Source organism: Hyperoodon ampullatus (assembly GCF_949752795.1).
Source record: "Hyperoodon ampullatus genome assembly, chromosome: 3".
Classification (NCBI taxonomy): Eukaryota; Metazoa; Chordata; class Mammalia; order Artiodactyla; family Ziphiidae; genus Hyperoodon; species Hyperoodon ampullatus.
Window position 1 is genome coordinate 130,457,361 of NC_136916.1, and position 13,856 is coordinate 130,471,216.

Consider the following 13,856-nt stretch of genomic DNA (forward strand, 5'->3'; position numbering starts at 1 on the left):
GAGCTGAATCTAGAACCCTGAGGACATTCTTACTCCCCATCACCAGCCAGGTCTTTGGATGGTTGATTTCCCAATGTGAAAGTTGGGAAATAATGCACTAGAATAGGGATCACAAATGCCCTGAGGGGCCAGGAAGGTGATGTAAATAAATGAGGCAGGATGGTCTTGAGACATAGGAAGTAGTGCCTTTTTTTTTTTTTTTTTTTTTTTTTTTGCTGTACGCGGGCCTCTCACTGTTGTGGCCTCTCCCATTGCGGAGCACAGGCTCCGGACGCGCAGGCTCAGCAGCCATGGCTCACGGGCCCAGCTGCTCCGCGGCATGTGGGATCTTCCCGGACCAGGGCACGAACTCGTGTCCCCTGCATCGGCAGGCTGACTCTCAACCACTGCGCCACCAGGGAAGCCCGGAAGTAGTGCCTTTTAAACCAGCGAACGGAACACGAGTGCATGCCCTGTCCAAAGGGGCTAGCTGCTTCTCACTGCCAGCAAAATGGAGCCAAATCTTCTGATTTTTAGAAAAATCTCCTGATTTTAAAAAGTATAGCAAGAAGTTCAACTTTTAAACATTGGGTAGGCGACGTAGCCCTTGGGTCATATTTGGCAGCTAGGGTGACAGTTTGCCATCCCTGCCCTACAGTCATCCTTGCTTCTGGAAAGCAGGGCACTAGTTTTAGCCTTAAGACAGTGAACCTAGTTTCCCTTCATGATGATGGCAACAGGCAGCAGTGATCTCTTTCTTTATCTATAAAATGAGGGGTGACTAAATCTAAAATTGCTTTCAGTTGTAAAATTCCAGGATTCCAAGTTGTATGCTGATGAGATCATCTTGAACTTTCAGCTCCGCTGTGGTCTAGAGCTAGTAATACAAAGTACTATAGTGTTTCATGATTTTGGTGGGGAGGAAAAACACTAAAAGCTACATTCAATTAGCAATCCTTTATTCATCCTCACATCAGAAGAAAATAAATGTGCTGCTTCATTTCCTGGGTTCTGGAATCTCCACCACAGAAGAAAATGCAACTCCCCACAAACGGCTAAGTTTATTCCAAGATTTGTTCTTAGATAAATAATCCAAGTTTGTGAAATATTTCTTGGCAGAACAACCCAAGGTTCTGCATACTGCGCTGGTTTGTAATTTAGGAGGATGAATTTAATTTTATGACTCAACAGCCATCACTGAAAAATAAATGACGACTGAGCCATTAAAATGTAGTCAGAGGGTGTGCAATGGTCACATACACAAGGGAGAAGGGAGGGAAAGAACTTTTCTGCAGGCTACACTACTTGGAAGCTTTTGATAATAAACCTCTTTCTGGTTTAGGAAAATAATACCACTTATCCTCTGAGCAAGCAGATAACATGGTTTCAAATATCATTATAATAAAAGTTTCCCAAAGCTACAACTGTAGCCCTAACCTCTAAGTCCCTCCAGTCCTTATTTTCAGCTCTTTGAAAGACATATCTTGGAATTAATTACATTCTTATGTCTCATGGCTGTTCACGCACCCAGTCCTGCCACCCCTTAATTTTTTAGAAAACGTAAAGTTCAGAATTTTACCGAGCAGGAGTCTTTCGGGGGCTCCTTCAGGACTCTTCTGTTGTACATTTTCAAAACCACCAACCTACCCTTTTCCCTTTCCTCATGACCAGATTATTGTGATGGCTCCTGGCTGGTCTCCTAATCTAAGGCTCTCTTCATACCACTATACCCCATAAAAGAAGTTCAGACCACCCTCAGCAAGTAAGTTTTTCCTATGTATTATTACTTAATCTGCTTAAGAACCCAGGGGTGATATTGAGATCTCCTCTCCAAAAAACTAAACTTATCAGCCTGGCCTTCAAAATATGCCCCCAACTCAAATCTCCTGAGCTCCCCTCTTCGTCCTTCCTCTACCCCTTTCCCACATTTTGCTCTATAAATGCCACATCTACAAATAGATTGACATCATGCCACACTGAACTGGTGTCTGATAGTAATGTGGGGTAATGTGCTTAGCACAGTGAGGGGCACACAGTACGGGTTCAGTAAGTGTCAGCTATTGTCAGTTTTTCTTTTCCACGATACAACATGAGGTCCTCAGAGACAGGATCTTCATGGCTGACTTCCCAGGAAAAAAAGAGAATAGAGTCTCTGTAACATGCTGCAGGAAACCAAAATATGGCTATTCCTAGCCTGTGGCCAGTTTAGCTTTTATCATGATTACTATTCCTGAATAAAAATCTGATGCAAGGCTTACCTCTCCATCAACATTCTGCAAACCATACTGCTCACAGATGGAGATGAGCTTCTTTCGGTTTAGGTGACCATCACGGGTGATCCCCAAATCTTCACAAACCTCCTGCAGTTTCTCTTCTATCCAGTCTCGGGGAGGGGAAGGCCCACTTTGTGAGGCATTCAAATCATCTGGGTTCCAAAATCTTAACTGGCCTAAAATAAAAGCATACAGTGTGCTGTCCCTAAAGGAACTGAGAGCCTATTCTCAAAGAAAAATGTGCTTTTTGAAAATATATGCTATAAGAAAGAGACTGCAGATGTTGATTTGATGTTGAGTTGATTTGATCCTGAAGTTCAGATGAAGTGGAACCATTGGTTCTTAGGCTGCAACTAGGGCCAACAGACACTTTTTTGTTCACTGGCAGTCACACTATGTAAGAAATACCATCTCCTGTGCAATAATGCCAAGGTTCTAGGCTTATTTTATTCCAAAGGAAAATATGCACAGGCTTAGGCTCTGGTGTGATCGGAAAAGAAGGCTGGTTGAGAGCCATTCTAAGGAGCTTTATATGCCCTACCTCAGCTATAGCTACCAGACTTTATTATCTCCACTTTCTTTCTAGCCTAAGCTCTGCTTTTACTGAGAAGGAAATAATTTCATGATAAATATCATAAGATGATTATAAAAGGCAAGATTAGCCTGTTTCCAAATCTTTACACATAATGAATATTCTGACCTATAAGCAATCCAACTTGAAAGAATAAATGTTTGCCAGGGCAAGTTATTAATTATTGGTATATTAAGGATAAGTTCTATTTGAAGATTTAAGGATCAAACTACTTATTTAAAAATAAAAATTTATTTATCCTCTATTAAAAGTTCTCACTTCTAGTTAAAATTTACTTCCATATTAGAGATTCTGTAAAGTCATTACTTAAACATGAGCTAATTACTGACAAGATTGTGTGTGCCTGGAAGAACCTTAGAGAGTTGAGAAGAGCATTTAGTGCTACCACTATTTATCAAAGACATTAAGCCCATCACCGCTGTGTCTTTACAGGTTGGAGACCTAGAGAACATGTAATTACACTTAAGTACAGTTAATCCAGGGTAGGCTGTGAAGTGGGCTGAGGTTCCGTCAGCTGAACCACAGTGCCATCTGCTGGCCAGAAGATCAATGTGTTTTGATCCATCTTAAATACATCTGAAACTTGTCAAGGGATACATTTTTTTAAAATATAAATTTATTTATTTATTTTGGCTGCGTTGGGTCTTCGTTGCTGCGCGCGGGCTTTCTCTAGTTGCGGCGAGCGGGGTCTACTCTTGGTTGTGGTGCGCAGGTTTCTCACTGCAGTGGCTTCTCTTGTTGCGGAGCACGGGCTCTAGAGCGCAGGCTCAGTAGTCATGGCGCACGGGCTTAGTTGCTCCGTGGCATGTGGGATCTTCCCGGACCAGGGCTCGAACCCGTGTCCCCTGCACTGGCAGGCGGATTCTTAACCACTGCGCCCCCAGGGAAGCCCTGTCAAGGGATACATTTTAATAGGTAACTATTTAGTTTTGGATTGTTCATAGATTAATGTGAAAGTCTATGTAAGAGAGTAATTAACCCATAAGTGAAATTCTACATCTTAGTTGTCACATCTTGCATGATGCTAAATGCAAGGATTTAAAACTATGAGCTATCAACTGGGAATGAATTTTTTGTTGCTGTGTTGTTCTTCAGGTTATTTCTTAGTTGGCCTCCAGCAGGCAAGGCTGTTAGTAAGAAGGCAAGGGATGCAGGAAGGGGGTGTGGAGAGTGCCCTGTGAATGGCAGCCCCTCCTTCCCAGGCAGGCCCCACGCACACTCAATTCCTACCTTCTGCTTCATACTCCTCGCTGTGCTGCGTCTTCCAGTTCTAGAGGAAGCAAGAGAAGATTAGTGTGTTTTAGAACTAATTCTGTTCTTCCAAGACCCAATCACTCTCTGGCTCTGAAATCATCATCTGAGTGAGTCACATGATTCGGGCCCCTTCAGTGCATTCATCCAGGTCGGCTCTCCTCAGTCAACAAGCCAATTAACAGGAGACTCCTAAGAAACACGCCACAGCCTTCTGCAGCATCGCACCAAGGATTTGCCTCTCACGCTTGTGAGGTGACATCACTTACTCAACAGCAAAACCTATCACAACCAATAAAATCAGGTGGAAGCAAATATTCAGAATCCATCAACTAACAGGAGTTTGTACGCATGCATTTATGAATTTGTTCTTCAATAAATGTTTAATGGGTGTGAGGTATTATGCTACATCTTTGGAATACAACTATGAACAGGACAAGCATATTTCTTATCTCAAGAAGTTTATATGCTGACAAAGACATGCAGACAAGAAAACAGAGAGTACAATATTGTAGTGTAGTAAGTGCTATCATGGGGGAGTTCAAGAAGGGTGTGTCCTTCAGCCTTGTGAGTTCAGGGTAGACTTCCTGCAAGAAGCAAGGTCTAACTGAGACCTGAGAGATAAGCTGGAGACAGCCAGGTAGAAAGAAAGGAGCAGTTACTATTTGCCGACGTGTGGAGACCAGGATGAGTGAGACTGGTGTGTTTCTAGCACAGTGAGGAGACAGAGATGCAACCCAAAACAGGTAGGCTAGAAAGCTCAAGTTAAATAAAATGTACGTTAGCAGTAAATTACTACATTAAAAGCAGTGAAATTGATCTGAACTAGATCATTTTGTCCCCTTATTGTGCTGTGTTACTACTGGGTCTTTTCCAAGACACAGCGTACACAGTTGTAGTTTGTGTACTGCACAAAAGCACCCAGCCCAGGGCACAGGTCAGAACCAAAATCCAGCCCATGCTCCACAGGCAAGCATGCACAGATCTACTTCCAACCATTGGCAACGAGTAGGTCCACAGTGGTCTCCGGCCTCATCAGTAAGCTTCCTAATCACTCCTGTTGGTAGGTTCTACAACCATCTCAGGCAGGAAACTCTGTTGAGAAAAGGTGTATCCCCCTTTTAAAACCTGCTGCTGTCTCAGCAAAGATCCAACTTTATGAATGAAGCTGCCTTTGAGAACAAATAACCAGCCTACTCTCCATGGTGGCTGGACTGTACAAGGTGAACTGATTTCTTAGATCCTGTAATGAACTGAACAGGAAAATAAGCCTAATTAACTCCCATCTCCAGAGCCTAGATTCCTCATGGCAGACAGTGTGCAACCTAAAATTCTTAGGTTAAATATTTCAGTAGCTTGTTCAAGTTGATATGAGTTGAAGTTCTTTCAGGCAACCTAGGCACATCTATTTTGTTGCTCTCCTCTTAACTGAAGGACAACTATCTACCAGGATTTCACAGTTCCATATTTCACTCAGAAAGATACTGAAGATAGCACCAGTTCAAAGAGTTCGCCAAAATTTGCCACACTGAGCTGAAACCCCAAACTCACAGCACTGAGATAAATTATTCTTGCCACAGAGAGACATTAAAAAGGCTATAATTCAAAATATATAATCCTACTACAACTCATTCAGAGTACAACTGAAAGTCACTAATATACATGGTATATCTATGGAAGGTGATTTGGGGCACAGTGTGATTTTTTACTTGTTTGTGATTACAATTTTATCAGGCTACATTTCCACATAAAGAAATATCTCAACCCTGATGGATGGATATGAGGTGTGAGGGTGGGGAGGGAGCAATGGAGGAAACAGCACTCTAGATTTTCTTACTATTGTTTCTGGGCAGAATTCAATTGTTTTTACTTTTTTTTTTTTTTTTTAACATCTTTATTGGAGTATAATTGCTTTACAATGGTGTGTTAGTTTCTGCTGTATAACAAAGTGAATCAGCTATACGTATACATATATCCCCATATATCTTCCCACTTCCGTCTCCCTCCCATCCTCCCTGTCCCACCCCTCTAGGTGGTCACAAAGCACAGAGCTGATCTCCCTGTGCTGTGCAGCTGCTTCCCACTGGCTATCTGTTTTACGTTTGGAAGTGTATATATATCAATGCTACTCTCTCACTTCATCCCAGCTTACCCTTCCCCCTCCCCGTGTCCTCAACTCCATTCTCTACATCTGCGTCTTTATTCCTGTCCTGCCCCTAGGTGCTTCAGAACCATTTATTTTTTAGATTCCATATATGTGTGTTAGCATACAGTATTTGTTTTTCTCTTTCTGACTCACTTCACTCTGTATGACAAACTCTAGGTCCTTCCACCTCACTACAAATAACTCAATTTCATTTCTTTTTATGGCTGAGTAATATTCCATCGTATATATGTGCCACATCTTCTTTATCCATTCATCTGTCGATGGACACATAGGCTGCTTCCATATCCTGGCTATTGTAAATAGAGCTGCAATGAACATTGTGGTACATGACTCTTTTTGAATTATGGTTTTCTCAGGGTATATGCCCAGTAGTGGGGTTGCTGGGTCATATGGTAGTTCTATTTTTAGTTTCTTACGGAACCTCCATACTGTTCTCCATAGTGGCTGTACCAATTTACATTCCCACCTACAGTGCAAGAGGGTTCCCTTTTCTCCACACCCTCTCCAGCATTTACTGTTTGTAGATTTTTTGATGATGGCCATTATGAACGGTGTGAGGTGATATCTCATTGTAGTTTTGATTTGCATTTCTCTAATGATTACTGACGCTGAGCATCCTTTCATGTGTTTGTTGGCAATCTGTACATCTTCTTTGGAGAAATATCTGTTTAGGGCTTCTGCCCATTTTTGGACTAGGCTGTTTGTTTTTTTGATATTGAGCTGCATGAGCTGCTTGTATATTTGGGAGATTAATCCTTTGTCAGTTGCTTCACTTGCAAATATTTTCTCCCATTCTGAGGACTGTCTTTTCGTCTTAGTTATGGTTTCCTTTGCTGTGCAAAAGCTTTGAAGTTTCATTAGGTCCCATTTGTTTATTTTTGGTTTTATCTCCACTTCTCTAGGAGGATCTTGCTGTGATTTATATCAAAGAATGTTCTACCTATGTTTTTATTTAAGAGTTTGATAGTGTTTGGCCTTACATTTAGGTCTTTAATCCACTTTGAGTTTATTTTTTGTGTATAGTGTTAGGGAGTGTTCTAATTTCATTCTTTTACATGTAGCTGTCCAGTTTTCCCAGCACCACTTATTGAAGAGGCTGTCTTTTCTCCATTGTATATTCTTGCCTCCTTTATCAAAGATAAGGCGACCATACGTGTGTGGGTTTATCTCTGGGATTTCTATCCTGTTCCACTGATCTATATTTCTGTGGGTTTTTTGCCAGTACCATACTGTCTTGATTACTGTAGCTTTGTAGTATAGTCTGCTGTCAGGGAGCCTGACTTCTCCAGCTCTGTTTTTCTTTTTAAAGATTGCTTTGGCTAGGGCTTCCCTGGTGGCGCAGTGGTTGAGAGTCCGCCTGCCGATGCAGGGGACACGGGTTCATGCCCCGGTCCGGGAAGATCCCACATGACGCAGAGCGGCTGGGCCCGTGAGCCATGGCCGCTGAGCCTGCGCGTCCGGAACCTGTGCTCCGCAATGGGAGAAGCCACAGCAGTGAGAGGCCCGTGTACCGCAAAAAAAAAAAAAAAAAAAAAAAAAAGATTGCTTTGGCTATTCGGGGTCTTTTGTGTTTCCATACAAATTGTGAAATTTTTTGTTCTAGTTCTGTGAAAAATGCCATTGGTAGTTTGATAGGGATTGCACTGAATCTGTAGATTACTTTGGGTAGTATAGTCATTTTCACAATGTTGATTCTTCCAATCCAAGAACATGGTATATCTCTTCAACTGTTTGTATCATCTTTAATTTCTTTCATCAGTGTCTTATAGTTTTGTGCATACAGGTCTTTTATCTCCTTAGGTAGGTTTATTCCTAGGTATTTTATTCTTTTCGTTGCAATGGTAAATGGGAGTGTTTCCTTAATTTCTCTTTCAGATTTTTCATCACTAGTGTATAGGAATGCCAGAGATTTCTGTGCATTAATTTTGTGTCCTGCAACTCTACCAGACTCATTGATTAGCTCTAGTAGTTTTCTGGTAGCATCTTTAGGATTCTCTATGTATAGTACCATGTCATCTGCAAACAGTGACAGTTTTACTTCTTCTTTTCCGATTTGGATTCCTTTTATTTCTTTTTCTTCTCTGATTGCTGTGGCTAAAACTTCCAAAACTATGTTGAATAATAGTGCTGAGAGTGGGCAAACTTGTCTTGTTCCTGATCTTAGAGGAAATGGTTTCAGTTTTTCACCAATGAGAACAATGTTGGCTGTGGGTTTGTCATACATGGCCTTTATTATGCTGAGGTAAGTTCCCTCTATGCCTAAACTTTCTGGAGGGTTTTTAATCATAAATGGGTGTTGGATTTTGACAAAAGCTTTTTCTGCATCTATTGAGACGATCATATGGTTTTTATTCTTCAATTTGTTAATATGGTGTATCACGTTGATCGATTTGCATATATTGAAGAATCCTTGCATTCCTGGGATAAACCCCACTTGATCATAGTGTATGATCCTTTTAATGTGCTGTTGGATTCTGTTTGCTAGTATTTTGTTGAGGATTTTTGCATCTATGTTCATCAGTGATACTGGCCTGTAGTTTTCTTCCTTTGTGACATCCTTGTCTGGTTTTGGTATCAGGGTGATGGTGGCCTCGTAGAATGAGTTTGGGAGTGTTCCTCCCTCTGCTATACTTTGGAAGAGTTTGAGAAGGACAGGTTTTAGCTCTTCTCTAAATGTTTGATAGAATTCGCCTGTGAAGCCATCTGGTCCTGGACTTTTGTGTGATGGAAGATTTTTTATCACACTTTCAATTTCAGCACTTGTGATTGGTCTGTTTATATTTTCTATTTCTTCCTGGTTCAGTCTCGGAAGCTTGTGCTTTTCTAAGAATTTGTCCATTTCTTCCAGGTTGTCCATTTTATTGGCATACAATTGCTTGTAGTAATCTCTCATGATCCTTTGTATTTCTGCAGTGTCAGGTGTTACTTCTACTTTTTCATTTCTAATTCTATTGGTTTGAGTCTTCACCCTTTTTTTCTTTATGAGTCTGGCTAATGGTTTATCAATTTTGTTTATCTTCTTAAAGAACCAGCTTTTAGTTTTATTGATCTTTGCTATTGTTCTTTCGTTTCTTTTTCATTTATTTCTGATCTGATCTTTATGACTTCTTTCCTTCTGCTAACTCTGGGTTTTCTTTTGTTCTTCTTTCTCTAATTGCTTTAGGTTTAAAGTTAGGTTGTTTATTTGAGACGTTTCTTGTTTCTTGAGGTAGGATTGTATTGCTATAAACTTCCCTCTTAGAACTGTTTTTGCTGCATCCCATAGGTTTTGGATCGTCGTGTCTCCATTGTCATTTGTTTCTAGGCATTTTTTGATTTCCTCTTTGATTCCTTCAGTGATCACTTGGTTATTAAGTAGTGTATTGTTTAGCCTCCATGTGTTTGTATTTTTTACAGCTTTTTTCCTGTAATTGATATCTAGTCTCATAGCGTTGTGGTTGGAAAAGATACTTCATACGATTTCAATTTTCTTAAATTTACCAAGGCTTGATTTGTGACCCAAGATATGGTCTATCCTGAAGAATGTTCCATGAGCACTTGAGAAGAAAGTGTATTCTGTTGTTTTTGGATGGAATGTCCTAAAAATATCAATTAAGTCCATCTCTTTTAATGTGTCATTTAAAGCTTGTGTTTCCTTATTTATTTTCATTTTGGATGATCTGTCCATTGGTGAAAGTGGGGTGTTAAAGTCCCCTACTATGATTGTGTTACTGCCGATTTCCCCTTTTATGGCTGTTAGCATTTGCCTTATAAATTGCGGTGCTCCTATGTTGGATACATAAATATTTACAATTGTTATATCTTCTTCTTGCATTGATCCCTTGGTCATTATGTAGTGTCCTTCTTTGTCTCCTGTAATAGTCTTTGTTTTAAAGTCTATTTTGTCTGATATGAGAATTGCTACTCCAGCTTTCTCTTGATTTCCATTTGCATGGGATATCTTTTTCCATCCCCTTTCAGTCTGTATGTGTCCCTAGGTCTGAAGTGGGTTTCTTGTAGACAGCATATATACGGGTCTTGTTTTTGTATCCATTCAGCCAGTCTGTGTCTTTTGGTTGGAGCATTTATCCATTTACATTCAAGGTAGTTATTGATATGTATGTTCCTATTACCATTTTCTTAATTGTTTTGGGTTTGTTATTGTAGGTCTTTTCCTTCTCTTGTGTTTCCTGCCTAGAGAAGTTCCTTTAGCATTTGTTCTAAAGCTCGTTTCGTGGTGCTGAGTTCTCTTAGCTTTTGCTTGTCTGTAAAGGTTTTAATTTCTCCGTCAAATCTGAACGAGATCCTTGCTGGGTAGAGTAATCTTGGTTGTAGGTTTTTCTCCTTCATCACTTTAAATATGTCCTGCTACTCCTTTCTGGCTTGCAGAGTTTCTGCTGAAAGATCAGCTGTTAACCTTATGAGGATTCCTTTGTATGTTATTTGTTGCTTTTCCTTTGCTGCTTTTAATATTTTTCCTTTGTATTTAATTCTTGATAGTTTGATTAATATGTGTCTTGGCCTGTTTATCCTTGGATTTATCCTGTATGGGAGTCTCTGTGCTTCCTGGACTTGATTGGCTATTTCCTTTCCCATATTAGGGAAGTTTTCAACTATAATCTCTTCAAATATTTTCTCAGTCCCTTTTCTTTTCTCTTCTTCTTCTGGGACCCCTATAATTCGAATTTTGGTGCGTTTAAGGTTGTCCCAGAGGTCTCTGAGACTGTCCTCAATTCTCTTCATTCTTTTTTCTTTATTCTGCTCTGTGGTAGTTATTTCCACTATTTTATCTTCTGGGTCACTTATCCATTCTTTTGCCTCAGTTATTCTGCTATCGATTCCTCCTGGAGAATTTTAAATTTCATTTATTGTGTTGTTCATCGTTGTTTGTTTGCTCTTTAGTTCTTCTAGGTCCTCGTTAAACGTTTCTTGTATTTTGTCCATTCTATTTCCAAGATTTTGGATCATCTTTACTATCATTATTCTGAATTCTTTTTCAGGTAGGCTACCTATTTCCTCTTCATTTGTTTGGTCTGGTGGGTTCTTACCCTGCTCCTTCATCTGGCGTGTATTTCTCTGTCTTCTCATTTTGCTTAACTTCCTATGTTTGGGGTGTGCTTTTCACAGGCTGCAGGTTCGTAGCTCCTCTTGTTTTTGGTGTCTGCCCCCAGTGGGTAAGGTTGGTTCAGTGGGTTGTGTAGGCTTTCTTGGTGAGTGTACTGATGCCTGTGTTCTGGTGAATGAGACTGGATCTTATATTTCTGGTGGGCAGGACCACCTCCAGTGGTGTGTTTTGGTGTGTCTGTGAATTTATTATGATTTTAGGGAGCCTCTCTGCTAATGGGTGGGGTTGTGTTCCTGTCTTGCTATTGTTTGACATAGGGTGTCCAGCACTGTAGCTTCCTGGTTGTTGTGTGGAGCTGGGTCTTAGCATTGAGATGGAGATCTCTGGGGGAGCTTTTGCTGTTTGATATTACGTGGGGCCGGGAGGTCTCTGGTGGACCAATGTCCTGAACTCAGCTCTCCCACTTCAGAGGCTCAGGCCTGACACCCAGCCAGAGCACCAAGACCCTGTCAGCCACTTGGCCAGGTACTTGGGGAGTTTCCTGCCTTTGGGGAAGTCTGAGGTCTTCTGCCAGCATTCAGTAGGTGTTTTGTAGGAGTTGCTCCATGTGTAGATGTATTTTTGATGTATTTGTGGGAAGGAAGGTGATCTTCACGTCTTACTCCTCTACCATCTTGAAGGTCCCCTCCTGTTTTTATTTTTAAAGTTTTAAGTCAATAAAGCCCCACAAATAAAAGCATCCTGCCTGTCTATCCCTCCACATTTATTTCCTCACCCAATAGAGCAAATGATTGAAATGCTCGTACTACTTTGGCACCAAAAATGGTGAAAATTCAGTATTCAGTATGTAAGTTGGAAACACCCTAAAATGAAATCTATTCAGTCCACCTAACACAAATAAAATAGTGGTGTTGGGAAAGTTGGACAGCTACATGTAAATCAATGAAATTAGAAAACACACTCAAACTATCCAAAAAAATAAACTGAAAATGGCTTAAAGAGTTAAACATAAAACATGACACCATAAAACTCCTAGAAGAGAGCATAGGCAAAATATTCTCTGACATAAATTGTACCAATGTTTTCTTAGGTCAGTCTCCCAGGGCAATAGAAATGAAAACAAAAATAAACAAATGGGACCTAATCAAACATACAGGCTTTTGCACAGCAAGGGAAACCATAAAAACAACAACAACAACAATGAAAACAAAAACGAAAAGACAACCTATGGAATGAGAGAAAATATTTGCAAGTGATGCAACAGACAAGGGCTTAATCTCCAAGATATACAAACAGCTCATACAACTCAACAACAGAAAAACAACCCAACTGAAAAATGGGCTGAAGACCTTAATAGACATTTCTCCAAAGAAGACATGCAGATGGCCAGTAGACACATGAAAAGATGCACACCATCACTAATTATTAGAGAAATGGAAATCAAAAGTACAGTGAGGTATCACTTCACACCAGTCAGAATGGCCATCATTAAAATGTCTACACATAACAAATGCTAGAGAGAGTGTGGAGAAAAGAGAACACTCCTACACTATTGGTGGGAATGTAAGCTGGTGCAGCCACTATGGAAAACAGTGTGGAGGTTCCTCAGAAAACTAAAAATAGAATTACTCTATGATCCAGCAATCCCACTCCTGGGCATATACCCAGACAAAACTATAATTCAAAAAGGTACATGAGCCGTTATGTTCATAGCAGCACTATTCACAATAGCCAGAACATGAAAACCACCAAAATGTCCATTGACAGATGAATGGATAAAGAAGATGTGGTACATATATACAATGGAATACTACTCAGCCATAAAAAAAGGGGGAGGGAAGGACTGGGAGTTTGGGATTAGCAGATGTAAACTATTATATATAGGATGGATAAACAACAAGGTCCTACTGTATAACACAGGGAACTATATTTAATATCCTGTGATAAACCATAATGGAAAAGAATATTAAAAAAATGTATGTGTACAACTGAGTCACTTTGCTGTACAGCAGAGACTGGCACAGCATTGTAAGTCAACTATACTGCAATTAAAAAAATACTAAAATTTTTAAAAAGCCAAAAAAAAAATAGGTCTCTATCATCTAAGAACCATCAAAATAAAACCTACCAAATTACTAGTAAGGGATGATTTTTAACAGCACAAGCTGACATGAGAAATGGCAGGAGAATATGTATCACTGGACAAGCCCCTGCTGGGATACACAGCTGGAAAAATGCAAACACATACCTTCAAAAAATCCTTGGTAAGAAAGCAACAAGGTATGTATCTTGCTACAGAAAAGTTTATTTCTTACATTTGCTCACTTACTTCTTGATCCATTTGAAACCAGTGAGCAATTAATTAGTTCAAAGGAGCAAGAGGCTCCAATATACTGTTTCCAACATCTCATGAGTCTATGCAACTGGGTGCCTTATCTGATCTACTCTTCCCGGCTGCCCTCTTGCCCTGATTCTCACCTCTAACTAGTAAGAAATCGAGGTTGGAAGCTAGACTGCCTGGCTCTGAATCCTGGCTTACTTACTGGGTTA

The 13,856-nt window shown here is 40.2% G+C and overlaps 1 protein-coding gene across 4 annotated transcripts in view; it reads right to left on the bottom strand.

Moving 5' to 3' along the window:
* The window catches only part of NIN (ninein), a gene marked incomplete at its 3' end in the record, with an annotated part of 94,645 nt that overhangs the window by 47,645 nt on the left and 33,144 nt on the right, over positions 1-13,856 (bottom strand). For all 4 annotated transcript variants that reach the window (XM_079700459.1, XM_079700458.1, XM_079700461.1 and 1 more), the window contains exons 4-5: positions 4,075-4,114; positions 2,238-2,428 (exon numbers count right to left, since the gene is read on the bottom strand). In XM_079700459.1, the coding sequence (XP_079556585.1) occupies positions 2,238-2,428; positions 4,075-4,114 (231 nt within the window). The remainder of the gene's footprint in view (positions 1-2,237; positions 2,429-4,074; positions 4,115-13,856) is intronic.